The sequence below is a fragment of the Prionailurus bengalensis genome, chromosome A3 (genome assembly GCF_016509475.1).
Source record: "Prionailurus bengalensis isolate Pbe53 chromosome A3, Fcat_Pben_1.1_paternal_pri, whole genome shotgun sequence".
Lineage (NCBI taxonomy): Eukaryota > Metazoa > Chordata > Mammalia > Carnivora > Felidae > Prionailurus > Prionailurus bengalensis.
In genome coordinates this window covers 86,555,293-86,582,765 of record NC_057354.1, presented here as the reverse complement: position 1 = coordinate 86,582,765, position 27,473 = coordinate 86,555,293, and the positions used below count along the sequence as shown (strand labels likewise).

Here is a 27,473-nt window from a genome sequence, read left to right as displayed (position 1 = left end):
TTTTTTATTTTTTAATTTTTTCTGAGCAACGTCAGACTTTCTCAACAGGAGAGATTTGTTGAAGCTGAATTATAAACTCAACATCTGTGTTCAGAACACCATGCTGAACATAACAGGGACTATAGGGAAATTATTTCTAATATGGTCTCCTCTTCGAGGTTTTTATAAATCTAGAAGCGGAGTGAATATATAAGTATTTAAAGAAAGGTAAATTTGATACCTGGCATTAGAAACAAAGTTTAATGTTGAATTAGGAGTAGAGAATGAATCAGTCTGTGGCTAGGGGCTTTGGGGCCAGGGAAGGCCTCATGAAGCAGGCAGGCATGAGTTTGAAAGATCTGAAAGGTTTAAATAGGTGGAGATGACGTGGGAGCCTTGCAGTTGGAAAGAACAGCATTAGCTGAAGGGGAGATAGTGGAAAACCATCAGCAAGCTGTTGGCGGAATAACGTGTAGTCCAGTTGTCCACATCTAACACTTGAAGCAGAGTGCAGAGTAAGGAACATTAAGTCCGGGAAAGAAGGTGGGAGGAGCTGCCAAGGGGGGCCTGGAATGCTCTAAAGTGGGAGGTGCAGGGGGACCGCCTCGTGTAGAAGTTGTAGAGCTAGCAGGAGGCTTAGAAACCAGGGTGATAGAGCTTCACTGGATTGAACTGGGTACCAGTCTGCAGTGTGCACTGGAGGGACGAGAGGCCGAAAAGCAGTCACCAGTTCAGGTGTTGTTCCATCCAGGGTGAAGCGAGGGGAAGGAGAGGGGAGCAACGGGAGCTGCGTCTGCCAGTGTGGGGCTGTTAAAGGTGGTTGCACTGGAAGGACTGGGAGTGTCGCCGTAAGGACCGCCTTAGGGTATTTATGGAAGGAAGATCGGGGAAAAGATTTAATTCATAAAGGAAGACAGTGAGATAAACTTGGAGAAGTTCATGATTTTATTTATTTATTTATTTATTTTTAAACGTTTATTTATTTTTGAGACCGAGAGAGACAGAGCATGAACGGGGGAGGGGCAGAGAGAGGGAGACACAGAATCCGAAACAGGCTCCAGGCTCTGAGCTGTCAGCACAGAGCCCGACGCGGGGCTCGAACTCACGGACCGCGAGATCATGACCTGGGCCGAAGTCGGCCGCTTAACCGACTGAGCCACCCAGGCGCCCCTAAGAAGTTCATGATTTTAAAAAGCACTCTTCTCAATGTTATGTTCCTCATAAAAGTTCTGTAATACAAACAGGATAGCTGTTAACTTTTTTTTTTATCAAGGCAAGGAAATTGAGGCTCTGTCAGTTTGAGTGTCTTGCCAAAGGTCAGATTGCTGGTCCCTTTTGGAGCCGGACTAGGGTTCGGTGTCCAGTGGTGATCTTGAAATGCTCCATCCCTGCTCCGGTCCTCCGGGCACTCTTATTGCTTCTAGTAGCATGGCCTACCTTATCAGAATTAGGCTTCTCTCGAAAGCATCATCCATTCGGACCTTGGATGACTCCTTCCAGAACTACCTCAAACCTCCCTCAGCCAGCAGGGAATTTGCTAGTTTTTAGGGAACGAGTTGTCAGGCAGCTGATCTTACCATCTTATTTCCCTATCATTGGTCATCTGGAATACAAGTCTCCCTGGTAGTCTCTCTGCTTTTATACTGAGTCATCTTCACACTGTTGCCGTTGGATGACCTGAACACAACCTCTTGATATTGTGCTTTCTTCCCAGACCTTTCCAATAGATGCCGAGGTCTGTGGAAGAAGTCTGCAGGCAGAGGTGCACGAACCTTTGTCTAGTGCAGAAGCCACAAGGAGGTCAGTCTGGCTGCAGCGGCCAGGGTGGGAGGGAAAGTACTAGGAGATGAGGTCAGAGTTAAGCAGGAGACGGGACATGTGGGCACTTGAAGCCATAATAAGGAGTTTAGATTTTATTCCAAGTTACTTGGGAAGCTGCCGAAGCTTTTTGTGGTTTTATTTTATTTTCCAATTTGCTGATTTTTTTTTAAATGGAGAAATATAATACACCCTCTCAGTACTGAAATTTAAAAAGGAGAACATAAAGTTATTCAGAGAAATAAAAAGCAAAACATATGCCTTGGTTTTACATTATGTCCAAGTAAGGTAGAAAAAAGTGTGCAGAAAAGTGTCAGACGCAGAGAATGCTGCCCGGTGGTGTGCAGGTCTGTCTTCTCAGCCATCCCCTGAACTGCCCTGAACTCTGGTAGCCACAGTATCTTGGGTAGCAAATTCACTTGGTGGGTGCTCAGGAAATATTAGTTGAATAATGGAATGGACGTTGAATGAAAATTTCTCATAGGTAGAAAAGTAGCTTTTCGTTGAAGTATTTCTAACACAAGAAGCCCTTAGAAGAACACATAAATAGCTATAGAAACAGAAAGAGGACAGACTCATTGGAAGGTTTTGAGATCACTTTATGGTTTTAAAGAATCACTCTACAAGGTGGTTTTATTCTGTGTGTGGAGAACAGGCTCTGGGAGGTGGGGTAGAAGAGAGAGTAGTTAGGAAAGCGTTGCTCTTGTCTGGGGCAGAGATGTTAGACCACATGATGGTATTAGAGGCTCCTTTTGAAGGTGTGCTCACAGGACCTGCTGGGGATGGATGTGAGGATGGATAGGGGCAGTCGAGGGGCACTGCCATTGGGTGCTTGGGGGTGGCATTTGCTGAGATGGGAAGGACTGAAAGGACTGAAAGGAGAGGGTTTTATATTGTGTTCAGTGCACTGTTCTGGGTGGGAGCACTGTTTGTGTGGGAAACTAATGTAACTAAGTGTTTTCCCAGGTAGCTTAAAGAGATATAAGTAGATATAATAAAATTCACCATTTTTGGTGTATAATTCTGAGTTTTGACAAACTTCCGCAACATGATCGTAACCATAACCTCTACAGCCATCTAGATGAAGCACGGTTCCATCACCTTAGAAACCTTCTCATGCCTCTTTGTGGCCAGCTCCTTCCCCACCCCAGCCATCACCATCTAGCAGTCTCGTCTGTGTCCTGTGGTTTTTGCCTTTGAGAGAAATTTTAATCTGAAGAGAGGAATGGAAAAATGACCAAACAGGGTAGAGTGTGATAAAACCAGAAGTGTGTGGGATCCCGGAGGGGTAAGGTTAGTTATAAGTTTGTGGGAGACAGTTAAGTTGTGACCTATTTAATTTCATTTTAAAAACCATACAGAACTGTGCTTCCTAAGAGGAGTGAAAATTCTTTAAAATGGCAGTGTTGTTCCCAGATTGGCTGTGGACACTCATGAAAAGTGATTACCTATTTCAATATGGTTCTTTCCTAAATAATTATATACACAAACTTTCATTTCAGTGAATTTGGGCGGTTTGAAGGATCACATTAAGGAGATCCAGAGGTGTCGGCGTTTGATTCTTATTGCTTGTGGGACAAGTTATCATGCTGGTGTAGCAGTAAGTGGATTCTTAAGATTTTCACTGTTTGATGTTGGATATTAAAAGGTATCTGTAACACACCATGTAAAATTATGCTTTGTTATATTATATTGTCAAGACCAAAATCAGGAGGCATTTGGGGCAGAAATGTTAACAGCTGCTTGGAATTATTTATCGACGGAAGATTTGCTTTAGAAAGGTCCTTAGATATCCAGGTAGACCACCTGCAGTGACTTCATGGAAGGCCAAGGGTCGGAAAGGTTTTCTGTAAGAAAAACTTCTGTAGGAGCAGTCGTTAGGTTTTGCTTATTATTATTTTCTGGACTCAGACAGATGGCTGGTAATGTGTTGAGCCTCAACAGGATCTTACTTGGTAGGCACATTTCTGCAAACAAAGAAAGTCTTCTTTTTGTCAGACTTTGTTCTTTAATTACTTTGGAAGGTAAATTTTTAAAAAATTTTACTTAGAAAATGCATTCCAGTTCTATTCAGAAATAATTGACATACATCATTGTATAAGTTCAAGATGTATAGCATGATGGTTCGACTTAGGTATATTTTGAAATGATTACCACAGAAGGTTCAGTTAACATCCATCTTCTCATAGAGATACCATAAGAAAAGAATATAGAAAGAGATTTTTCTCTGTGCTGAGAACTCTTAGGATTTACTCTCTTAACAGCTTTCCTGTATATCCTGTACAGCAGTGTTTCTTGTAGTCATCATGTTGTACATTACATCATTAGTGCTTTTTTTTGCCAGTACAAAACTGGCAGTTTGTACCTTTTACCATCTTCTTCCAGTTCCCCCTCTCCGCACCCCCACCTCTGGTAACCACAGGTCTGATCCTTTTTTTTTTTTTTTTAATGAATTTATTTTTATTATTCATTTTCTTATTTATTTTAGATTCCACATATAAGTAAATCATACAGTATTTGTTTTTCTTTGCGATACTTATTTCACTTAGCATAATGCCTGCAGGGTGCATCCATGTTGTCACAAGTGGTAGGATTTCCTCGTTTTTCATAGCTGAATAGTATTGCTGTTTGTGTGGTGTGTGTGTGTGTGTTGTGTGTGTGTGTGTGTGTGTGTGTGTGTGTGTACCAGAACTTCTTTATCCATTCAATAATTGATGGACACTTAGGTTGTTTCCATGTCTTGGCTTTTGTAAATAATGTTGCTGTGAACAGGGGGGGGTGCAGATATCCTTTCAAGTTAATGTATTCCTTACCTTTGGATATATTCCCAGAAGTGGAATTACTGGATCATATGGTAGTTCTATTTTTCCCTCTTTGAGGATCATCCATAGTGTTTTCCATGGTGGCTGTACCAGTTTACAATCCCACCAACAATGTACAAGGGGGAAAATGTCTGTTCAGGTCCTTTGCCCATTTTTTAATTGGGTTATTTAATTTTTTTGCAGTTGAGTTTTATGAGTTCTTTATATGTTTTAGATATGAGTCCCTTTCACATACCTGGTGTGCAAATATTTTTTTTCTCATTCTGTAGTGTACTTTTCACTTTGTTGATGGTTTCTTTTGCCATGCAGAAGCTTTTTGGTTGGATATAATCCCACTTGTCTACTTTTTAATTAGCTTTTTTGTGGTTTAGGTGTCATATCCAAGAAATCATCACCAAGACTCATGTCAAGGAACTTTGTTCCTGTGTTTTTTTCTTGGAAGTTCATGGTTTCAGGCCTTACGTTTAATCTTTAATTCATTTTGAGTTAATTTTTGGGAAGCTGAAATTCTGCATCCAAGATGTGTGTTGGTTGTCCATGCAGAAGCATAGGAATATAATGGTCTTTTAGTCCAGTAAATCAGATCCATGTGTAGTTTTCTTATGAAGAGACCATTTATAATACTGTTGATGTCTTATCATGCTGTTGATGTCAACTCTCATAAGTATAGAAGACCCTTACTCAGTTTCTGCTTCTAGGATTGATCGTGAAGTTTATGACGTAGTAGTTTTTTATTTGCTGGGTCGTAAGTATTTATATCTGTATTTGTGGGAGCCAGTCATTTAACTAGTGATAGAAATTAGATGATTGTCTAGCCCTTGCATCTCAGTTCTCTTACCCACCCACTCCCAAATCACATGGTCTAAAAAAAGGAAAGTCTAGGCAGTATTCAAGGGGAGAGTCCTAAGAAAGTGTTTGTTTTGATCATGGAAATAAAAGAATGAATTAAAGACATGAGTGTAAATGAAGGGCTTGGGCAGTTCACTCGTGGCTTAGATCTATTGTTACTGAGTAAGCCCTTTATTCAGAAGTAAAAAAATTTGATTAAATGTTTCATCTAATGCTAGACGTGAATTTTAGGGCAGAAATTTTATGCTATGTTAGAATTCTCTAATTATGAAATTTGAAAAAATGTAAGGTTTGTTTTGTTTTGTTTTTTGATAGATACTGAAACTACTGTAGTTAACAAACATTAGAAGTCCCTTTGTGGTTTGTCATACAAAATAGTGTCATTAATTCTGTTCTATATAGTTTTTTGGTTTTGTGTGGTTTTTGGTGGAGTCTAAAATGAATGACACATACGCATAGCTGCTTTTTTATGTATGTAATGTGTATCCTGAACAATAACAATCAACTAAAATCATTCTAAGTATAGTTTGCTTTTCAAAATGTTAATTGTCACTGGGTTTTTACAGTGACATGCAGTCAGTGGAATTTATAACAGTAAATTAGTCTCTTAGGATGAAAATACGTCATTCTGTCTATTTATAAAGAGTTGCTTCCACTGAAAGAAAAAGACATGTATTAGCACAGATATATATATCTTGAGATTACTTTTGTGGGATATATTTTAAAATATCTGGTAAGTTGCCAGATTTGTATCTTTTTTTTATTTTGGAGAATATAATTCCAATATAAATATTATATTGTGAGGGGGAGGTTTGATTTCTGTTTGAGGGAAAACATTTAGCATTTAGGGTCAGTAACTTTGTGTATAATTAGTAAGTAAAATACATCAATGGAAAAGGTTAGTTAAAAATAAGATTTTATCTTTGAAGACTTTCTGTATGTCTTCAAATGTGATATGTGTATCACATACAGATACACATAATATCTGTATGTGATACTATAACATTGTTAAAAAGTGCCAAACCGGGGCGCCTGGGTGGCGCAGTCAGTTAAGCGTCCGACTTCAGCCAGGTCACGATCTCGCGGTCCGTGAGTTCGAGCCCCGCGTCGGGCTCTGGGCTGAGGGCTCGGAGCCTGGAGCCTGTTTCCGATTCTGTGTCTCCCTCTCTCTCTGCCCCTCCCCCGTTCATGCTCTGTCTCTCTCTGTCCCAAAAATAAATAAACGTTGAAAAAAAAAAAAAGTTTTAAAAAGTGCCAAACCAAAGATAGAACAAAACTATTTAGTTTACTTTTTTTTTAAGTTTATTTCTTTCTTTCTGAGAAAGAGCAAGTGGTGCTTGAGAGCAGGGGCAGAGAGATAATCCCAAGCAGGCAGAGCTCGTACCCCTTAGTCTGCCCTTGTGGAAAAGAAAGTTAAAGGGCTGAGGCACCCTGGTGGCTCAGTGGGTGAGGTGGCTCAGGAGGTGAGGCGTTTGATAGTCTATTTTTGATTTCGGCTCATGTCGTGATTATGAGATTGAGCCCCACGTCTGGGCTCTGCACTGACAGCGCGGAGCCTGATTAAGATTGTCTCTCTCCCACTTCTTCTGCCCCTCCCCTGCTCATGCTCTCTCTCTCTCTCAAAAAAAAAAAAAAAAAAAAAAAAAAAAAAAATTAAAGGGCTATGAAGTGAGGAAACCTTTACAGTTGTTTCACTACTGTGAAGGAGAAATGCACTGGTGGGGCAAGAGATGGGGGAGGGGGTGCTTGCGTAAAGAAGCAGGTGGTCTCCGCAACAACCAAATGTATGCATCTGTAGGGCCTAAAAATTTTGCTGCCTAAAAGTTTATTTTTTTCTGTTGTTTTACATTTTCTGATGATGAGAGTAAAAGGAATTGAATTAGAGTAGGAATTAGCTATACATTAACTAGAATTTAAATAAAAATTTGAAAAGAAAAGAAAGAGAAATTAGTAAAAGAAATGTTATGGTATTCTTTGAATAGAAGCACACTGCCCCCTACTTCCCTACTTCACCCTCCATGCTGCAAAGTTTGGAAATAGTAAGCTTTCTTAAACAAGATTTCTAAAATGTATTGATTTTTTTGGAAAATGGTACTCTTTGTGGATACATAGTATTTTTGAAGTGTTTAATTTTTCACGGGGTGTTTATATATCTGTGGCTATCTCGTTTGAAATAGGAATTGTCATTAAAAAATTAGGAATTAGGAAGTTAGAGATAACATTCAAGCTAACTCAGAACAGTGCTTTTTCTACCTTCAAAACATTTTATATGTGTGGGTGTGTTTGCTTATAAGAATATATGCATTGCTAACTGTCTAAAGAGACTTGTACTAAATGTTAACAGTGCTTGTTTGCTGGCAAACAATGCTTGTTGTATCATTTTTATGGGAAGTATACATTGAATCCAAGGAAGTCCAGTGAGCAAGAGTATTTGAAGTAAGGTCATATGACCAGGTCATCTTTTCCTTGCAGACACGTCAAGTTCTCGAAGAGCTGACTGAGTTGCCTGTTATGGTGGAGCTTGCCAGTGATTTCCTGGATAGAAACACACCAGTTTTTCGAGATGATGTTTGCTTTTTCATTAGTCAGTCAGGTATGCTAATTTTAAAAACTAGAAGGAAAGGAAAGTCATTCTTGCTCATGATCATAGCATATCTTGGCAGAAACTGCTATTTGAAGATAAATAGGTATTACAGATGACTTGACAAGTCCAGATTTATTTTGATATTACATAATTGTTTATGAATTTGTAAAATTAACACATTTTACTCTCAAGGAGCTGAATTTTCAAAGACAAAGTAGGAAAGGAGATCCTAAAAAGTAGGAAGCTTTTATCAAAAGTTTGGCAAACTTATTATTTTAAGTGCATGTTTTAAATTTTACTTAAATGATATTCTTGAAAGTAGAGTCAGTTTTTTGTTTTTGCATCTAAGAAACAGGGTCTGCTGATTGCTCTGTGTGTTACTTTTGTCTTCCTTCTTACACAGGTGAGACAGCAGACACCCTGATGGGTCTTCGGTACTGTAAGGAGAGAGGAGCTTTAACTGTGGGGATCACAAACACGGTGGGCAGTTCCATATCAAGGGAGACAGACTGTGGAGTTCACATAAATGCCGGGCCCGAGATTGGCGTGGCCAGCACAAAAGTAAGTCTTGACTTTGTTCTCATGATTATCTAATCATAGTTGTGGTGGAGCACACTAATCTGTATCTTCTGGGTCATTTGTTAGCACTTACGGAACTCATCAAGTTTACTAATCATTGTAATTATTTTACGACTTCATGGTGAGTAATAGATAAAACACTTGTCATTCTTTGCCTCAGTCCCATCTTGAGGGTTGAAAGGGCCTCTGCTGGCTATCCATTTATCACTTCTCTTCCTCCTGCCGGTGCCGTGGGGTACATGGTAAATATGATGTCCTCTTCTTTTATTAAGGATAGTTAGGGAATTAGAAAAATAACAAATTTAGAAGCATCCAGTTTTTTTTTTTTTAAAAACATCCAGTTCAATTCTAATAGTTTTTGACATTTTGACAATAGTTTATTGACATATGTTATTTGCACACTTATAGTTTCTAATAAATATGACAAAATGTACATGTTACCTTTGAAAGTTTGTAAGGGAGGTACACCTTTGGTATAAAATTTGCCTATTTAAAAAAAAAATGAATATCCTATGACAGTATCTATTCCACTTTGGATACTACATCTGTGGAGACTTAAACACTTTTTTTAGGGCCTTAGACTACTTTGCTCTTTGAAATTGGGATATATGTAAATTTAGTATTAGTAATAAAAATAGGAATCTTAGATATATAAATGCAAAAGATATTCTCTTTGCACAAATGTATTACTCTTTATGATTTTAGCATTTCTGTTTTTCTGCTTAAGTGTACTATTTCTTGCTGATTGTTTAATAAGATACTTAGGTATCAGTGAATTTGATTCTAATTAAAGGTGTGTAGAAGAAGATGTTAACATGTGCGTAGCTACATTTGAATTTTTTTATTAGAAAAAAATTTTTTTAATGTTTATTTTTGAGAGAGAGAGTGTGAGTGGTGGGGGATGGGCAGAGAGAGAGGGAGACACAGAGTCTGAAGCAGGCTCCAGGCTCCGAGCTGTTAGCACAGAGCCCAACGCAGGGCTTGAACTCACCAACAGTGAGATCACGACCTGAGCCAAAGTTGGATGCCCAACCAACTGAGCCACCCAGGCGCCCCTGAATTTTTTTCATTTTAAAGAAACTCAGAAGTTTTGGGGGGAAGGAGAGATTTGTGATTCTTCTGTAAAAACTCTGAGTGAGGTTTTTTGTTTCTTCGTTACTTTGATGTTGCTAACACTATAATTTGCAGAAAGCTGAAACCTGAATTTTCTCCATGTGGTAATTAAAACATGTACGATGTTTGTGCTTGGGTTTCCATTCTGTGCCTGAATAAATAACCAGCCGCCCTCAGCAGCAGCATACAGAGTTTTGGAACAGTGTCCAGACAGACAGCTTTGATCAGGGATTGGCATTCCAAGGCCCCTTTATTCACAACACATGGCGAAACAAGGGCTTCACCGTGGGATATGTGGGATATGGGGTCACACCACTGAATGGACGCTATTGACTTCCTTTTTATTAAAATCTTTCTTGAACTGTGAGCTGCCAGGGGAAGTACAATTTTTTTGATTTCTAATTCTGTTTCTCACAGAAACTTTAATTTTTCTCAACGTTTTATTACGATATTTTCAAACACACAGCAGAGTTAAAGGAATTTTATGTTAACACCCATATACCTATCACCTAGATTCTACCATTAACCTTTTCTTCTATAGCTTTATTGAGGTATAAATTTCACACCATAACATTCACTGATTTTCGGTGTATAGTGTTAGTAAATTTGTGTAACTGTCACTACAGACCTGTTTTAGAAGACTTACTTGAAAAAAAGTTCCTTTGTGCCCATTTCCAGTTAACCCCTACTCCCGCCTCTTAGCCTCAGCCTGAGGTAGCTATAATTGCTTTCTCTTGCTATACTATGTCATTTTCTAGAAATTTCTTATAAATGGAATTGTATAATGCATGCCTTTTGTGTCTGGCTTCTTCCACTTAACAGGACGTTTTTGAGATTTTTTTCATGTTGTTATTTCTAGCAGTAGTTCTCTTTTTTGCAGGTCCTTTTAAAAAATCTTTTTATTTTGGGATAACTATAGGTTTGTAGGAAGTTGCAAAAAGAGTACAGAGAAGTCCATGTACTTTTCACCCAGTTTCTCCAATGGTTACATCTTATGCAAGAAAATAAGCATCTTTTCATAGTAGATCTTTTAATTAATTTCTTTTAAAAAATGACTTCCTTAAAATTCTTAGTAAGCCTAGCAGTTTAATCTGTCTTTAATTTTTCTTGGATTCTTTAAGTTTTCTTGGATTCTGAATTTTGTTTTCTTCAATTGCTTTAGACATTCTAGGCTCGGAGTTGTACAAGTTTTGCAGTTTTTAGTAATAGGCTGTTTCTGAATGGCAAATATGTTTACATATTAATAGGTGATCAAAAAAGTTTATTATTGGTCCTAATCCCTGGCCCCGTGATGGAGCTAGCACAAGAATTCTATAATCTTGATTACAAATCCCCAACTTTGCCTAAAAAACTGTCAGGGCTAGAGAGAGGGTAAGTTTCTCATAATTTCAGATCATAGACAGTTTGTGTTTCTGTAGGAATTGATGGGCATAAATATGCAGGTTTAGCAATTTTTGTATGTTATTGCAGGTGTTTAAAATTTAACCACAGTACTGACTTTTGTTGAATTTTAAAAATAAACCGATAATAACTTTTTGGCCTAATAAAAAGTAAAACCAAGTTTAAAAGTTCAGAGTCAACATTTTCCTGGTAAATTCTTTCAAACTTCAGTAAGTTCTAAGTGTGAGGTGTAATTTGCTTTCCTCATAATTTGTTTTCTGGTATATATTGATGAAATGAAAAGCATGAAATTATAAATTAAGCTGTAATAAGAATGCAATGGAAAAATATGTGCGTTATTCTATTCTAGGTTAAAGTTATTCTATTTATATTTAAAAACCAGTGTTGAGATGTCTTAAGTCCAAATAAGGAAATGTTACTATGTAAAATAACATTTTTACTCAGGTAAAAACCATCTGATTGGTTTGAATTGGAAACAGTTTAGGGATCCCGTGGGTCCCAGATACTGGGTCTCTCCCCCTGTCCTGATCATATGTTTTGTGATTAATTGGTTTATTGAAAAATAACTGTCAGCAGGAAAAGGTAGACTGGAAGGGACTGGAGTTTAAGAATACAGATGTGCTCAGTAGCCTGGAGGCAAGGGACTGTGAATCCACTTCAGTGCTGTGGGGGGGTGGGGGGGCGGGGCGGGGGGAATCACAGCCTACTGGTAGGACACATGGGAACACAGGGACAGGTAGCTGTGAAGGAATTGTATGAGCAGCTAGCAGCTGGGAGGTCCACCAAGGGACAATAGGGAGTCTCATTTAACTACTGGGAAGGTAAGGAGCATTAGCAGACTGTGATTTTTATTATACAGAAGGCTCATTATCCACATTTTGACAGGAAAATATTCACTAATGAAGTGATTCCTTATCCAGAGAAGAGTAGTAGAAATTCAGCCTATAATCTACAAAAAAAAAAAAAAAATCAGAATAGATTTCTTAATGTTAAAATTATATATAGCACTGTAGCTGACCACACCGCAATATTCCTAGTAATTTAATAATAAAATATAAGGGGGCACTTGGGTGGCTCAGTTGGTTGAGTGTCCGACTCTTGATTTTGGCTCAGGTCATGATTCCAGGGTTGTGGGATAGAGTCGCGTACTAGGATCCTTGCTGAGTGTAGAGCCTGCTTAAGATTCTCTCTCTCCTGAGGCTCCTGGGTGGCTCAATTAAGCGTCCGACTTCAGCTCAGGTCATGATTTCATGGTTCGTGAGTTCAAGCACTGCATCAGACTCTCTGCCGTCAACTCAGAGCCCACTTTGGATCTTCTGTCTCCCTCTGTCTCTGCCCCTCCCTTGCTTGCTTGCTCTCTCTCAAAAATAAACATTAAAAAAAAAGATTCCTTCTGTCCTTCTCCTTCATGTGTGCGTGCTCTGTCTCTCTCTCTGTCTCTGTCTCTCTTTCAAAGTAAATAAATAAATAAGAACCTCAAATGCCTGAAATATAAAATATAGTTTCTCTAAATGACTGGTGAGTTAAAAAGGTCTCAAAACTGCTATTAAAAAGGCTTCATGCGGGGCGCCTGGGTGGCGCAGTCGGTTAAGCGTCTGACTTCAGCCAGGTCACGATCTCGCGGTCCGTGAGTTCGAGCCCCGCGTCAGGCTCTGGGCTGATGGCTCAGAGCCTGGAGCCTGTTTCCGATTCTGTGTCTCCCTCCCTCTCTGCCCCTCCCCCATTCATGCTCTGTCTCTCTCTGTCCCAAAAATAAATAAACGTTGAAAAAAAAAAAAAAAAAAAGGCTTCATGCAAAAATAATGACAATGAACAAACATGGTTCAAAATTTAGAAAGTGCGGCCAAAATGATAATTAGAAGTAACTTCATAGCATTAAATGCTTTACTAAAAAAGAAAAAGGAAACCCAAAATAGCAAATAGCAGGAGACAAATAATAGAGAAAAATGAATGAAACAAGGTTCTCCTTATTTCCAATCGACAGGACAGACTACCTGCAGAGCTTAAGAATACCAAGTAAAAGATTTCTTAGAATGAAGAAGAATTCATACAAAGTGCTTTATATAAAATATATACAAGATATTTTCCTATAAATTGACAGTGGCTACTTAGAAAAGATATGAGGGGTGTGTTTGGAGGAGGGATTCTGTTTTCAATAGCTATAAAAATACTTACAACTCTACCAAGCACTGTCTAAGATGCTCCCTAATAAATACTTATTGAGTAAATGAAAACTGTAACTTTACAGACTTTTACATTTTTAGCACAAATTGATGAAAATGCCGTGTTTCTGGATGGGAAGATTGTTTTGTAAACAACTGACAGATCTGTGGGACAGAATCAGTTCTGCAACATAACTAGTATGCCGTGAGAACTGAGGCTACAGGAAATGTCATGAGCCAGTAGAGAAGGGAGGGCTGAAATGGAGGGAAAATTGGCTATTTGTAAGAAGAAAACACAAGTTAACACCTTGCACTAAAATAAATTTCAGATGGACTGAAAGGAAAAAAAAAAATAAATAAAAAGGGACAACGAAAACAACAGAATTAAGAAAATTAATAGTACTTAACTGATGCTGGAATGGAAGGACTAAGCCTAACAGTACTACTTAAAAGTTTTAAAAAATAGGGGCGCCTGGGTGGCGCAGTCGGTTGAGCGTCCGACTTCAGCCAGGTCACGATCTCGCGGTCCGTGAGTTCGAGCCCCGCGTCAGGCTCTGGGCTGATGGCTCGGAGCCTGGAGCCTGTTTCCAATTCTGTGTCTCCCTCTCTCTCTGTCCCTCCCCCGTTCATGCTTTGTCTCTCTCTGTCCCAAAAATAAATAAACGTTGAAAAAAAAAAAAAAAGTTTAAAAAAATAAAACTTCTAAGTTAATTCACACCATTATAAAAAAAGGTTTACCCCAAACTGGGAAAAAAGTATTTGAAACATAACAATAAAGACCTTAAGACCAACTAAAAAAAAAACAAAACAGAACTCCCACACCCCAAGTGCAGAAACAAGTGAAGAACAATGAAGTTAAGTCTTCAAAGAGAAAACATAAATGGCCAATGAACATGAAAACAATCTTAACTTGTCAGATTCAGGATATTTGTGATAAGGTAGTATTGAGAGGCCATTACCTAGCAGGCAAATGGTAAACATACGCATCTATGCATCTCTCACATTCTCATACAGCTAATGGGAATGAAAATAGTCTTGGTAGTTGACAGAAAGCTTGCTTTATTTATTTATTTATTTATTTATTTATTTATTTATTTATTTATTTACTTTGTTATTTATTTATTCAGTTAGTTAGTTAGTTAGTTAGTTAGTTAGTTAGTTTTGAGCACAGAGCCCCTGATGCAGGGCTCAAATCCTATGGACTGTGAGATCATGACCTGAGTTGAAATCAAGAGTTGGATGCTTAACTAACTGAGCCACCCAGGTGCCCCATAGTTGACTGCAGGTTTTAAACATTCACCATTTTATGGCCTAGGAAAATAAATGTCTTTTAGTTCAAACTTTTATGAGTAAAAGTTTGTTTTGAGCCTGTGTGTCAGCTGTTATTCCGAGTGCTTTACACTGGTCTCGTTTCATTCTCATGATAACGTTGAAAATGTCCCTTTGACAGGTGGGCCATCTGGGGCCTAAAGAGATGGAAAGCTGCTCAAGTTTCAAAACTGCCTCACACGGTAGTAAACAAGAAAGAAGGCACTCTTCCTTGGGAAAGTGCTTGTGATTTAATGGAGAATAAGAGCAAGTTATAAAATTATACCTACTAATTAAGTTTAACTATTTATTTTTAAATTTTTAAAATATTTATTTATTTTTGAGAGAGAGAGAGACAGAGAGGAAGCAGGGGAGGGGCAGAGAGAGGGAGACACAGAATCTGAAGCAGCTCCAGACTCTGAGCTGTGAGCTGTCAGCAGAGTCCGAGGCGGGGCTTGAACCCACAGACCTCCAGATCATGACATGAGCTGAAGCCAGACACCTAAGCGACTGAGCCACTCAGGTGCCCCCCCTTTTTAAAAAAAAAATTTTAATGTTTATTTTTGAGAGAGAAGTTTCTTAACCATTTAAAGAAAAGAAAGGCAGTGAAGATTAGAAGGCAATATTCACAAATGTTATTAATACCATTATTAAAGTGTAATTATTTCTAAGATTGAGGATTATTCTTATTTCTACTTACCTTTCTACAATTGAAGCAAAAATTTTTTTTTAGCCAAACTGGGGATGGGGATGGGGGAAGGTGGCAGTGAGCAACAAGTATATTGGCAAAGGTTAAAAAATCCAAGAACAATTTTTATTTTATTTATTATTATTTAACAAAAATTTTAATGTTCATTTTCGAGAGAGAGAGAGAGTGAGAGAATGAACAGGGGAGGGTCAGAGAGAGAGGGAGACAGAGAATCTCAAGCAGGCTGCAGGCTTTGAGCTATCAGCACAGAGCCCGATGCGGGGTTCAAACTTACGGATGGCAAGATCATGACCTGAGCTGAAGTCAGACACTTAACTGACTGAGCCACCCAGGCACCCCTCAAAGAACAATTTTTTAAAAATCCAACCAAACCAGTGTAAATACCTCAGGGATTCTTCAGTGAGTGCCTTGCTTTTGACTTCTATCAAAAACTTAAATTTGTCATGCATGTGCAGAGTTACTCTCTGCTCGCTTTTCCTTTCTAGTGCATTAGAAGGAACTTCTGTTTTTGTCTTTGGAAATAAAAGTTAGGTCATTTGTTCAAATTCAGAAAGGGAGAATAGTGATAGATTTCTCAAGTACTGGTTCAGCTCGCTGTTACTAATGCTATTTTTAAAAATGGGCAATACATATTTGTAAAACTAATGGGAGGAAAGTCTTTATTTTCATCGTTTTACATTAAAAATTCCAAGTTCTTAAAATGCAACTGCAGCTAATTGTGCTTTTTTGCGTTGTTCCAGGCTTACACCAGCCAGTTTGTGTCCCTTGTGATGTTTGCCCTCATGATGTGTGATGACAGGATCTCCATGCAAGAGAGACGCAAAGAGATCATGCTTGGATTGAAGCGGCTGCCTGGTACGAAGATCCTCACACAGTACATTTTTGTTGTCCGAGGAAGTAGCTAACAGGCGAAGTTCTCTTCTTGTCCTTGACGCTGTGGTTTATAGCTATTTAGTCAAAAAGATCTTTTTTGCCTAGTATTTAAAAACCCCTCACTGAGGTCACAGAAGATAGAAGCGCTGGTCTTTTGTTGGTTGCTACCAGTATATTATTGTTACTATATCAGTTCAGTTTATTGTCCTTCTTTCATAGACTTTGTTAATATTCTTAACAGATTTGATCAAGGAAGTATTGAGCATGGATGATGAAATTCAGAAACTGGCAACGGAACTTTATCATCAGAAGTCAGTCTTGATAATGGGACGTGGCTATCATTATGCTACTTGTCTTGAAGGGGCACTAGTAAGTCTTCTCACTTGTAATTTCAGTCTGTTGGACATGAGGACCTGGCACGTAGCCATAATTTTTAAATGGAATGAAATAGGTGGAACTTTTGAAAATGCCTTTGTTTTTATGTGCTCTGATTTGTTATCTTGAGAAAGGGTAACAGAATACTTAATTCAAAAGTGAAAATCAAGAAAAGTACATTTTAATGTGGTAATTTGGGTTTAGCAAGTAACTTGGTTAATTTGTTGTCCAAATATGAATAAATAAAAGATTGAATTTTTTCTAGGTGTGAGATTTAATTGAGGTCAAGCATGAGGCAAGTAGAGAATAGCCACCGAGTAATATGAATATATTCATGGTCACCTAAAATCTTCAAAAAGTTTTTGTGGTTTTAAAACTTGTAGTTACTTGTTGAGAGTTTAGAAATAATGATCTATTAACCTGTATTTACAGGTCAGTGGTCCTTTAATACTTCTGGATAAATAGTGACTTCAGACACCAGATGTTTTATGTAATACTTACTTAAGAATGGGTTTTTGAGAAACAGACTGAAGACTAATCTAGTTCTTTCCTGTTAGAAAATCAAAGAAATCACTTATATGCACTCTGAAGGCATCCTTGCTGGTGAATTGAAACATGGCCCTCTGGCTTTGGTGGATAAGTTGATGCCTGTCATCATGATTATCATGAGAGATCACACTTACGCCAAGTGTCAGAATGCTCTTCAGCAGGTGGTTGCAAGGCAGGTGAGTTAGGGGCTGCTGTGAGGGGACCTGGGGTTCTCTAAGAGTTGGGTCACTAAAGCTTATTTGAATTTTATGACATTTAAAGTGATAATCCAGTGCCCGGTAGGAGGCTTAGAAAACATGTTTAAGTTTACATGTGAAGAATCGGAGATGCTGAAGAGTTTTGATGGGACCCGGCTCCTAGATCTCATAATAAGCAGCGCCAAGACCAAAACTGAGGTCTAGTCTCCAGATCTTGTCCTATTTATTAGTGTATGCTGCTCCCTCTTAAGTTAATATTCTTAAAAGTATATTTCAGGAGGAACTAGGTTTTACATTAATATTACAGGTGCTGTGCTTAACAGTTTTCTTCAGATCATTTGGCTTTTATATAAAGCCTCAAAGATATTACTATCTGGGCACAATGTAGTGGTCATGAAATTGAGCTTCAAGGGCAGGCAGACTTGGATTCAAGTACTGAGCCGGGTATTTCTCGTTTCTGTGAGTTTAAACCCATTACTGAATCCCACAAATTTTCCATTTCTTTGGCTATAAGTGAGATCAATCTGATTCACCACGTGAGATTGTGAGTCAGTGAGGCCACATGCAGATGCGCAGTGCAAAATTCACGTCCAACAGCCCTGCCTTTGCTTACCAGTGATGGTGCATCTGTGTGTGTGTGTTTCTTTCCCAGGGACGCCCAGTGGTGATATGTGATAAGGAAGATACCGAGACCATTAAGAACACTAACAGAACAATCAAGGTGCCCCACTCCGTGGACTGCTTGCAAGGCATTCTCAGTGTGATCCCCTTACAGTTGCTGGCTTTCCACCTTGCTGTGCTGAGAGGCTATGATGTACGTGATGGGCCCCTGCAGAAATCTTGGACTTTTTTTTTTTTTTTTTTTTTTACCCAGTTCACTTTGAGAGTTTTCCTTTAAAATTTTTAGCAATAGCATTTGAGAAATCCTTCAGATATTTATCTGTCACCTGTTACAGTGGCATGGCCCGATTTGTAAGTTACATCATAACCTTTTCTTACATACAGAACCTGAAGGAACCTTGGACCCTAACTCCGAGATTAGAGATGACCTCCTTGGGGAACCTCTGTGTTTCCTGTTTCTTTTGGGGTAGCTCTTGGCAGTTCTTGTTTGGGACGCCCCCACGCACCACAGGGCTTAGCATTCCTGGCCTCGCAGTCACTCTGACAATCGAACGTCCCACTCTTCCACACTTCCAGTGTCCCCTGAGAGGGCTGCCACCTTTATGGAGGACCGTAGGAGTACTTCCTGTGCTGAACCTGCTCCTTCAGGATCCTTTTTCCTCTTTTCGAGACTTTTGAGATGCATTATTTGATTGTATTTTCCCATTTTAGTTCTTTGTAGTGTGTAACTAACATGGTTAATGAACATGTTTTCTGGTTTTATATACAAAAATAATTTGCTTAGAGTAACTGCTCCTCTTCCCCCGGTCTGTACAATATTCAAATAATGCTCTTTTTTTTGCAGGTCGATTTCCCCCGGAACCTTGCCAAATCTGTAACTGTAGAATAAGGAGCATCTGCAACTCTGGGCGATTGAGCAACACAAGACACCTTTTGTATTTAACACCTTGATTTAAAATAGCACCCCTCGAAGCCTTTTTTAGTAAATCCTTATTTATATATCAGTTATAATTACTCCACTCAAGTTGTGATTTTTGTGAAATTACCTCATATTTTTCCAGTAATTTGTGGGGAGTTTAAATAATGGAATTTATATTGGAATTGTTATCACAAAGAGATTTAGCTCTCATTTTCTTTAAAGGATGCTGGATGTTGGATTTCTGGGTCCTCCACTTCAGCCTGGGAGGACTGTGTTTTTAGAATAATTGGCCTTTGTTTTACCGAGCTTCTATTCATTCAGCTCAAAGAAAGTGTAGTACATTTACTTGGATATCTGAAGCCAGCAGCAATGTATGCTAATACTTGGACATTTAATTAAGGTCTTGCTAAGTTTACGTGTAAAGAGAAGATGCTGTGATTTGTTTTGAAGTTTGTGTTTTGGTTTTAAATCAAACTGTAGAACTTAAAAAGTGAAAGCTTTTCTTGGTGGAATTTCATGGTGGGATTTCTATGTAAGTTACATTAACCTGAGTCTCTCAGACCTGTTGCTTGTTAGGTGGAAGTTGAGTTCACTTAGGAAGCTAGAGTGTAGTGCATTGGTTTTTCTCCAGTTCTTAACAGCAAGTTATTTGCACAATCTCATAGCACAAACTTTTAAATTTGAGCTGCTTTAGACAACTGACAACATGGTGTTCAGTGTGAAGATGGGGGACATACAGATGGGGTGTCCTACTCCTGGTTTTTCCATGTTCTAAAACTGGTTTCTATTTTCTAATATCTGTAGTTTTTTTGTTTTGTTTTGTTTAATGACTGCTGAATGACTTAGTTTATCTTATTCTTTGAAATTACCACACAAAGTTGTTACTAAATGTCTGAGATTAAATCAGTATTGATATATGTAGATTTCTCTTTAATTTTGCCCTGAGGAAAATTGTCTTGTAGTGAATTTTAGCTTTTCACTGCCTTGTTGCATAAACTAGTACCTTTGCGCCAGGTGGAAGTTCTCTGTAGTTTGGAAGATTTGCAAGTTTTTTGACTAATCACTTGACTCTAAGTGTGTATGCTGGGCTAGGCTCCGAGAAAGCCGTATGCTTTACACTGAGACTAGTGAAGGATTGCATCAAATATAATGTTACTTCCTAGGTATTTTTCTCTATTATCTGTGTTTTACTCCTGAAATATATTTAGGAATGAAGAAGATATGAATAAATAAAGTGAAATCGAGGTGCCTTCAGCTGGTTTACATCGGAAATGGAAATTAACAATTTAGATTAAAATAGAGTAGAATATTGGTTTGACACCCAAAATGTCTTGAGTAATAATTTCCCCATGGGTTTTTTTTGCCAAATCTTGGGGGTTATAGGGCAGTGTGTCTGTGTTTTGGTGAAGTCCTTCTCTTTTTAAAGTTTTCACTTTTAAATTGTAAAGATACTTAGCATAATTATTTAAGTAAATTCAGCCTTTTTCTTTTTTCTGTGTTTGAATTTCTTGATGAGGTTAAGATTGTCTAAAAGCAATTGCTGCAAGTGCAGCACAGAGTTCTGCTTGTGTATTAGGGTTAGAAAAAATACTTTGCATATTTTGAGGTACTTTGGAAGGACTGTCATAGATGGAGACTAGAAACCTGATTGTTTCTGAAAATAAAGGTTACTATTTACATCTTATATATAGCTACTATGGCTATATCTATGTATTTTAAATGTTTCTGAGATTATTTTGTTTGGGCTTGCTGATTTTAGTATATGTTTAGAGTCATTTCTTCTGTTTGTTAAATTATGCATTTTATGTTTCTGATTTGTATGGATTTGGCATTTCCTAATGGCCTAAAAAGTTTGAATCAGCATCCTAAGTGAACAAATATGTGAAATCAATCATTAGTTTTCAGTTTCTCTGTTTTTCTCTTCTATGGCTGTCTGTCTGTCTGTCTGTCTGTCTCTCTCTCTCTCTCTCTCTCTCTCACACACACACACACACACACACTTCAAGCTAGGATATGTTCTGAATTGAATATCAAAAGCTGATATTAAAGAACAAAGAAGTGGTATTTTCCAAATAAACATGGTTTCTCTTCATCCCTCCTTGCTTCTCATTTTATTTAATGTAGTGATTTTTAAATGCTTTTACACATTAATTGTGAACACAAATACTGTAATGAGGCAAATCACTAACAAGTACACATGCCCAATTAAAACCAATGTAATCTAGGATAAGAAAACCTGATTTTTCAAGAAAGATATTCTACAAAAGGAGTCCTTTATATAAAAAGTTCTTTCTTGTAGCACATTTAAAGTTTAAATTCATTCATATGTAACTTAGAGTTTCTTACCTCAGCCATGAGCCCTTTTTAGGCTGGGGTCATGTGTAACCTCTTAACACGTGGCCCAGTAAATGATTGTTACTCTGCAGTCAGTCAGCTTTTCTATCTCTTTTAAATTACCTATGCCATAGATATAAATGATAAGAGGAAAATTAATGTTAACTGTTTTTAGTTTGCTATATGTCAGCATCCTATTACGGGCAAGTCAGTGTGCAAGAAACTGAAAAGGATATCTTGTTTAAAGTAAAGTCTGCTTGTCACCAGGCCGTCTTATCACCGGTGAAGATTAAGATGATTGCAAGGCACAGGGTGAGAGAGTGGAAAAATGGAGGTGAGCTGGGTTGTTAAATGTTGTTAGCAGATTTGTTCACTTAGACAGTGGTCCAAGTTTAGGGGCGTATTATGTTCAAAAGAGGTTGTTAAAATGCATTTTGTAGAGTTAGCTATTATCACGGCCTGGTTAGACCATATATCTGTGGTACTCCAAGGAACAGCAAAGGCGAAATGCAGGTAAAAAGCAAGCAAGCATAGATAGCACTCAAGGGGAGGTGACACAGGGTGGAGTGCAGATGGGGCTGGGGGTTAAGAGAGCTAACACAAATTTTCTGTCTTACGTTTTGTGGAAAGTTGTTTTTAAGATGGTAGTGTCTTATCCTTCTGAATACAGGTCTCTTGGCCTAAGCTAATAATGAGGACAGGGGGAAAGGAGCCCCCTGCCCCCACCCCCCCCTTTAAAGCTCCTTGGTGATGTTCATTTGGCGCTTATTAAAACCTTCAAAGAAGGAAGACCAGCTGAAGTGTTTGCTTTAACAAACATTTTAAGAAGTCTTTTGGAGTCAGTGTTTTATCTTAAAAAAAATTAGGATATACTGTAGCAATAAAAGGGAAAGACTAATGTTAACTATTTATTGTATATTACAATTTAAGTGATTTTTCTAAAAGCACAATGTCATTGGAAAGTGTTTATTGAAAAAGAAATCATAGCTCGCATAGAATTTGTGAAGGCCAAAGAAATGGAAGGAAATGGTAAAGGAAGATATTTTAGCCTTATATCCACAAGTTTAGTGGATTTTGTATACCAGACCACCGGATAGAGTGTCTTATCCATGAAAACATATTTCAGATTACTTTTTTTAACCTCAAGTTTAGAAATACTAACACATGAGTTTTTCTCACAATAGTTAAGGATAGTTAAAACATCAGTATTTCCCTAGCTTGATGAATTTAACCTTATCTTCAGATCTATGACATGACAACCAATAGGACTGATAACATTAGCTTTGAACCAGTCATTTCCAGGGTTAAAATGAACATCCTAGTTAACTAGCAAGACTGTAAAGTTATGCTGTATTAACTTATAAGTCTGTAATAGCTTGATAATCAATATTATGGAATCTACCATAAATAATGGCTAATGAGAACATTTTAGGAAATTCTTGAATTACCTTTCTTATGGTACTCAGAATGAATATGGGAATGATCCTGTTAGCTTTTTAAAATGTTCTGTGGCTATTTTGTTTTCGCTTCAATAAAACTTTTCATATTTGTGTAAGTTATACTTTTTGTGAGCTGGAGATTTTAGAATCCTTGCTTTGTTTCAGTTTTCTGTTCTTTTAAGACGAATGTTTAGTTTCCTGAGCCAGTTGGTCATTTCTTCTTCATGTCTTGTAAGTCCAAGAACTCTAACAGTGAACTGTGAATAAGTTACCAAAACTTAGTGAGAATTACATTTTGAAGCAATTTGCCAATATTTGAAGTGTGTACATGTTGGTAGATGTGTTAAAGATTGTATTGCACTAAGAGTGTAGCCAGTGTTTAGTTGTTAGTATACTTCTCTAATGCTAGAAGTTAATCCGTTACTGTTGCTTTTTAAAAGAAGAGATGATTGCATAAATGTAATCAAAAGTTACATGTCTCCACTTCAACTTGCCAATTGTTTTAGAAAGAATCATTAGATAAAGCAAAGGCTCTATTTTTTCTGATGTCATACTCCATAGATACTGTACCTTCTCAAGTGTTTTGAATTTTTTTGTAAGAATGTGTTTCTAGCGGATTTCTGGTGTATACAGTGATTGACACTTTGCTTAAGTGATAGTTGCAAAAGAAGGATATTTAAAATGGGTGAGTAGCAAGACAGCCTGTCCTCTAAATCTAAAGTTCTGAAGTATCTGGCAATCTGTTAATTATAGAACAAAGCTTCCTTTTACAGGATCCTTTTATAAACAGCAAGCTAAAATCTCTATCCCTGGTGCTTACAGCACTCGCTGTGTTCTGCAGGAGACAGAGTTCTGCCAGGGTGGTTTGAATGAATAGCTGTGCTGTTTTGCCTTCCCATAGAACTGAGCCCGGTCTCTCAGCTCTGTCTCCGTGTTGCTCTACAGCAAAGCCTGGGGCTGCCACACAGCACGGATCACTTTTTCCATGGGCCACGTTTTGGCATAAAATCCAGCTTTACTTTTATTAAATGGTTATCTTTAAATTCACCTCAATTGGCTATCAGTAAGTATTTACCGAGTACTTAGTAAAGGCCAAGAAATAATTTCCCTAAAAATTTAGAGGCCAGTTTGTCATTGGGAGTGGCATTTAAGAAAAAGGGATTCTTTCAGTTTTTTGGATGAGGAAAGAAGTAAGGGTTAAGTCTCCCTCACTGATCTCTGTACGTAAATAGTTCTTCCTTTAAAAAAAAAAATGGTGTAGGCACTTTATTAGCTTAAACATCCTGGAGCTATAAACTAATCTTGTAATAATATACAGACAGATTGCCAGGTTACAGGTTATTTAACCAGCTGATCTGTTCCCCAGAAGTATGCGTGTAATCAGAAAAATTCATTGTTCTTTTTTTTTTGGTTAGCATGTGTACAAGAGATTATTTCTAAGATTGAAAGGCCATGTTTTTGAACTTCATATTATTAATGTGATTTGTTCGCTGAAATTCCCAGGTTCACTTATTGTGTTTTCTCAAATGTATTTCTCCTAATGCTGTTATGTAGCCATATGTACCTTTTCGTATTTCAAAAGATTTTTGAAAATGAAGTCTGGATGTGCAGTTGAAAATATGGAATAAAAAATGGAGCTTGTAAACAATTAGAGAAATGCTTTTTGGATAGAATTGTAGTTATTTCCTTCCACCCACTTATCAGTCTACCTTGGTTTGTATAAGATTAAAAAGGCTGTTTATACTTATTAAGATGAAAGCTCTTGACATGTTTTCATATGCTTTTAATTTCTGCAGTATAAAGAGTGATTTAGAGGCATCCAGCAGTTTAAAAATAGAGCCTAATAAGGTATATCCTGGAACTCACAGCTATTGCATACCTTGGGGATCTTTAGAAGTTAATTTTTGCCTCTGTCACTCAGCTTTGTATGTTCTGGAATGGAGATAAATATGGTAAGGTCTTAGAAGGAGAATTGCCAGACTTCCCAAAGCCTGTGATAGAAGTACTCATTGAGAATTCTGGATTTATTACAAGTAGAAGGCAAATGACCTCGTACTTCTTAACTAATATATTCTCTCTCTTTTTTTTATGTTTATTTATTTTGAGAGAGAGAGAGGGTGAGGGTGAGAAGGTGCACGTGAGTGGGAGAGGGGCAGGGAGAGGGAGAGAGAGAATCTCAAGCAGGCTCTGTGCTGTCCGTATGGAGCCCCACATGGGGTTCAAACTCACAGGCCGTGAGATCATGACCTGAGCCAAAATCCAGAGTCGGATGTGTAACCAACTGAGCCACGCAGGTGCCCCTAATACATTCTTAATATGGGAGACCCAAAGGTTGATACCCATTAGTTTTGGGTTGTCCTATAACATCCTGGTTGCAAAGGTCTAGATGTGTCAGGGTCACTACAGTTTGTTTCTGCCAACAAGCCCTTTCAGGTGACACTCCTGTCTTCATGTTGTCCTCACTGATGCCAGTGTGGCAGCATCAGTCACGGATGTTCTACTATGGCAAGTGCAATGTGGGATGGACTCATTAGAAAGCTTGGTCTTCAAACAGTGCCCCTAATGAGATGGAAAATACCTGAGACAAGGCTTTTAGTTCCTGGCCAAGGGAAATAGCAGTAAATTCAAGTTCCTGTTAGACTTGAATGTAGTTAACCAGTTTGGTTCATGGGGACTTTTTGCCCCCATACTTTGTATGTAGAATTATTTTGAAATGTTGAGCACATTTGCCTTGAATTCCATCTCTTGCTTCCTAATTTTGTATTTATCCTTTGAATAAAAGGTAAACCCAAAATTGAATTTACTTTTGCTGCTGTGTAGAAACCTAGGAACTGTGGGAAATCCTTATAAGATTTTTATCTTATGTTCTTGGTTATTAACTTGGACCCATGTATTGTTACTAAAGTTCAAAGTGTTTCTTTGAAAGAAACAAATTAATTTTAAAACTTCTTCATATGTACGGTTTTTGCATGTATGTATGTGTGTGGGGGTTTTTGTTTTTTTTTTTTTTTTTTTTGATGTTTTAAGTGAAGTGGAAAAATACCCTGGCTTCTTAATGCAGAATTGATTTTACTGATACAACATTAATAACTTAAGTACTTTGAGTTATTTTCTCAGCAGAGACCTATTTGTGTAAATTTGTGTGCGAATGCCTGGTTCCAGGAGTAAAGCATGGAGTCTGGAGTTCCCCAGAACAGACAAAAGCTAGTTGACTTGTAGACATACTGGTCTCCTCCACTTGGCCTTCCCAAAAGGTGATGTTCCTATGTTATTGGTCCTCACTCAGTTCCTTTGGGCTCAACATTGCTGAAACCAAGGAAGGGCAGCTCGGGGAATGTTGATATCCTATCAGAAGACAAGGCTGATTTTTAAGTTATTTTTATTTTATTTTTTTCAATTTATTTTTGAGACAGAGACAGAGCATGAACAGGGGAGGGGCAGAGAGAGAGAGGGAGACACAGAATCCAAAGCAGGCTCCAGGCTCTGAGCTGTCAGCACAGAGCCCGACACGGGGCTCAAACTCACGGACTGTGAGATCATGACCTGAGCGGAAGTTGGACGCTTAACTGACTGAGCAACCCAGGCTCCCCTAAGTTATTTTTTAAATTAAAGAATCTGTTACGGCTTGACTTAGGCCCAAACATACTTCAAATGATGCTTCAAAACTTGGATCGTTATTTAAATGGATAACCCTTCACAAAAAGTAACAGCCAGCTCTTGCTTTTCCATTCTTACCTTGAGCTGCCTAGCATCCTGGTGGGTCTACTAGGCACACACACCATATGAGAAGGTCCTGTGGACACATGGGCTCTGCTTACACGATATTTGTGTTTCTCATTGCCTAAGCACAATGACTTTGCCATAGCAGTGGCTTAATAAACCACTTGCTGACCTTAAGTTACACTCTAAATAGCATTTTAATTTATTTTCTTTCAGTGCTTTTATTTGCTGAGTTAGAGTTTGGTCAAGAAGTCATAAATCACTACTGACTGGCATTTCCAGTGGGAAAGGATTTAATATGGGGAATTGGGGCTGACACAGCCATGAGGAGGCCTCGGGAAGGGGGAATGAGGCCCCTGTGCAATCTGCCCGTGTAGAAATTGCAAGAAGCCACAACTGTTGGAAGGTCTTGTGGCACCAGGGTGGGTGACTGCCAGAAAGATGCATGGAAGCTGTTGGCAGACCCCACATTAGCTGTCTGATGCCCATTAACCTGTGTGCAGTTTACCGCTGGAGAATACTTATTTCTACTTTCCTGTTCCAGATTGTGTGCAAATGGCTCTCATTGGTGAAATCTAATTGGATCTCTGTGGATAGGTATACAGTAGAAAGGAGAACTTAGAACGGTGGGCTGGCGCAAGATACTCAACAGACATTGTCCAGCGCAGTTCACCCTTGTGTCCATATTTAAATTTCCAAGGAGGATCAAAAAGGATATGATTCTGGTTGATATGTTGCAAGAATCCCTGTTGAAATAAAGACCCACCCTCTTCCCAAGAAGAGGAGATAAATTTCACAGATTTCTCTCTATGTGTTGTCCGTTTCTCTCCCTTAGTCACAATCCCCCTTAGTATAAAAGTCATATATTCTTAAGTGGGGTACTTAGAAGGGGGAGGGGCCAAGTTAATTATATAAACGTATACATATCAGGGAAAGAACGTGCACTGCTACTTAAGCCCTCATTTGTACAACTAGTCAAGAGTCCATAGTTTACTTAAATACATACGCGTACATGCACATACCAATACATTTTCTCTTCCATTGCCCATTTTGTGTTTCCTTTGGCCTCCACAAGCACCCAGGTAGTGGTGCTTCTCTGCCAGAACTTTTTGCTTCTCTCTC

At 38.3% G+C, this 27,473-nt stretch overlaps 1 protein-coding gene across 2 annotated transcripts in view; it reads left to right on the top strand.

The window, feature by feature from the left end:
- Positions 1 to 20,950, top strand: part of GFPT1 (glutamine--fructose-6-phosphate transaminase 1) — a 53,795-nt gene extending 32,845 nt beyond the window's left edge. For both annotated transcript variants that reach the window (XM_043603554.1, XM_043603553.1), the window contains 8 exons: positions 3,300 to 3,397; positions 7,941 to 8,061; positions 8,456 to 8,613; positions 16,065 to 16,179; positions 16,439 to 16,566; positions 17,130 to 17,297; positions 17,971 to 18,132; positions 18,784 to 20,950. In XM_043603554.1, the coding sequence (XP_043459489.1) occupies positions 3,300 to 3,397; positions 7,941 to 8,061; positions 8,456 to 8,613; positions 16,065 to 16,179; positions 16,439 to 16,566; positions 17,130 to 17,297; positions 17,971 to 18,132; positions 18,784 to 18,828 (995 nt within the window). In that variant the 3' untranslated portion in view covers positions 18,829 to 20,950. The remainder of the gene's footprint in view (positions 1 to 3,299; positions 3,398 to 7,940; positions 8,062 to 8,455; positions 8,614 to 16,064; positions 16,180 to 16,438; positions 16,567 to 17,129; positions 17,298 to 17,970; positions 18,133 to 18,783) is intronic.
- The last annotated feature ends 6,523 nt before the right edge of the window (positions 20,951 to 27,473 follow it).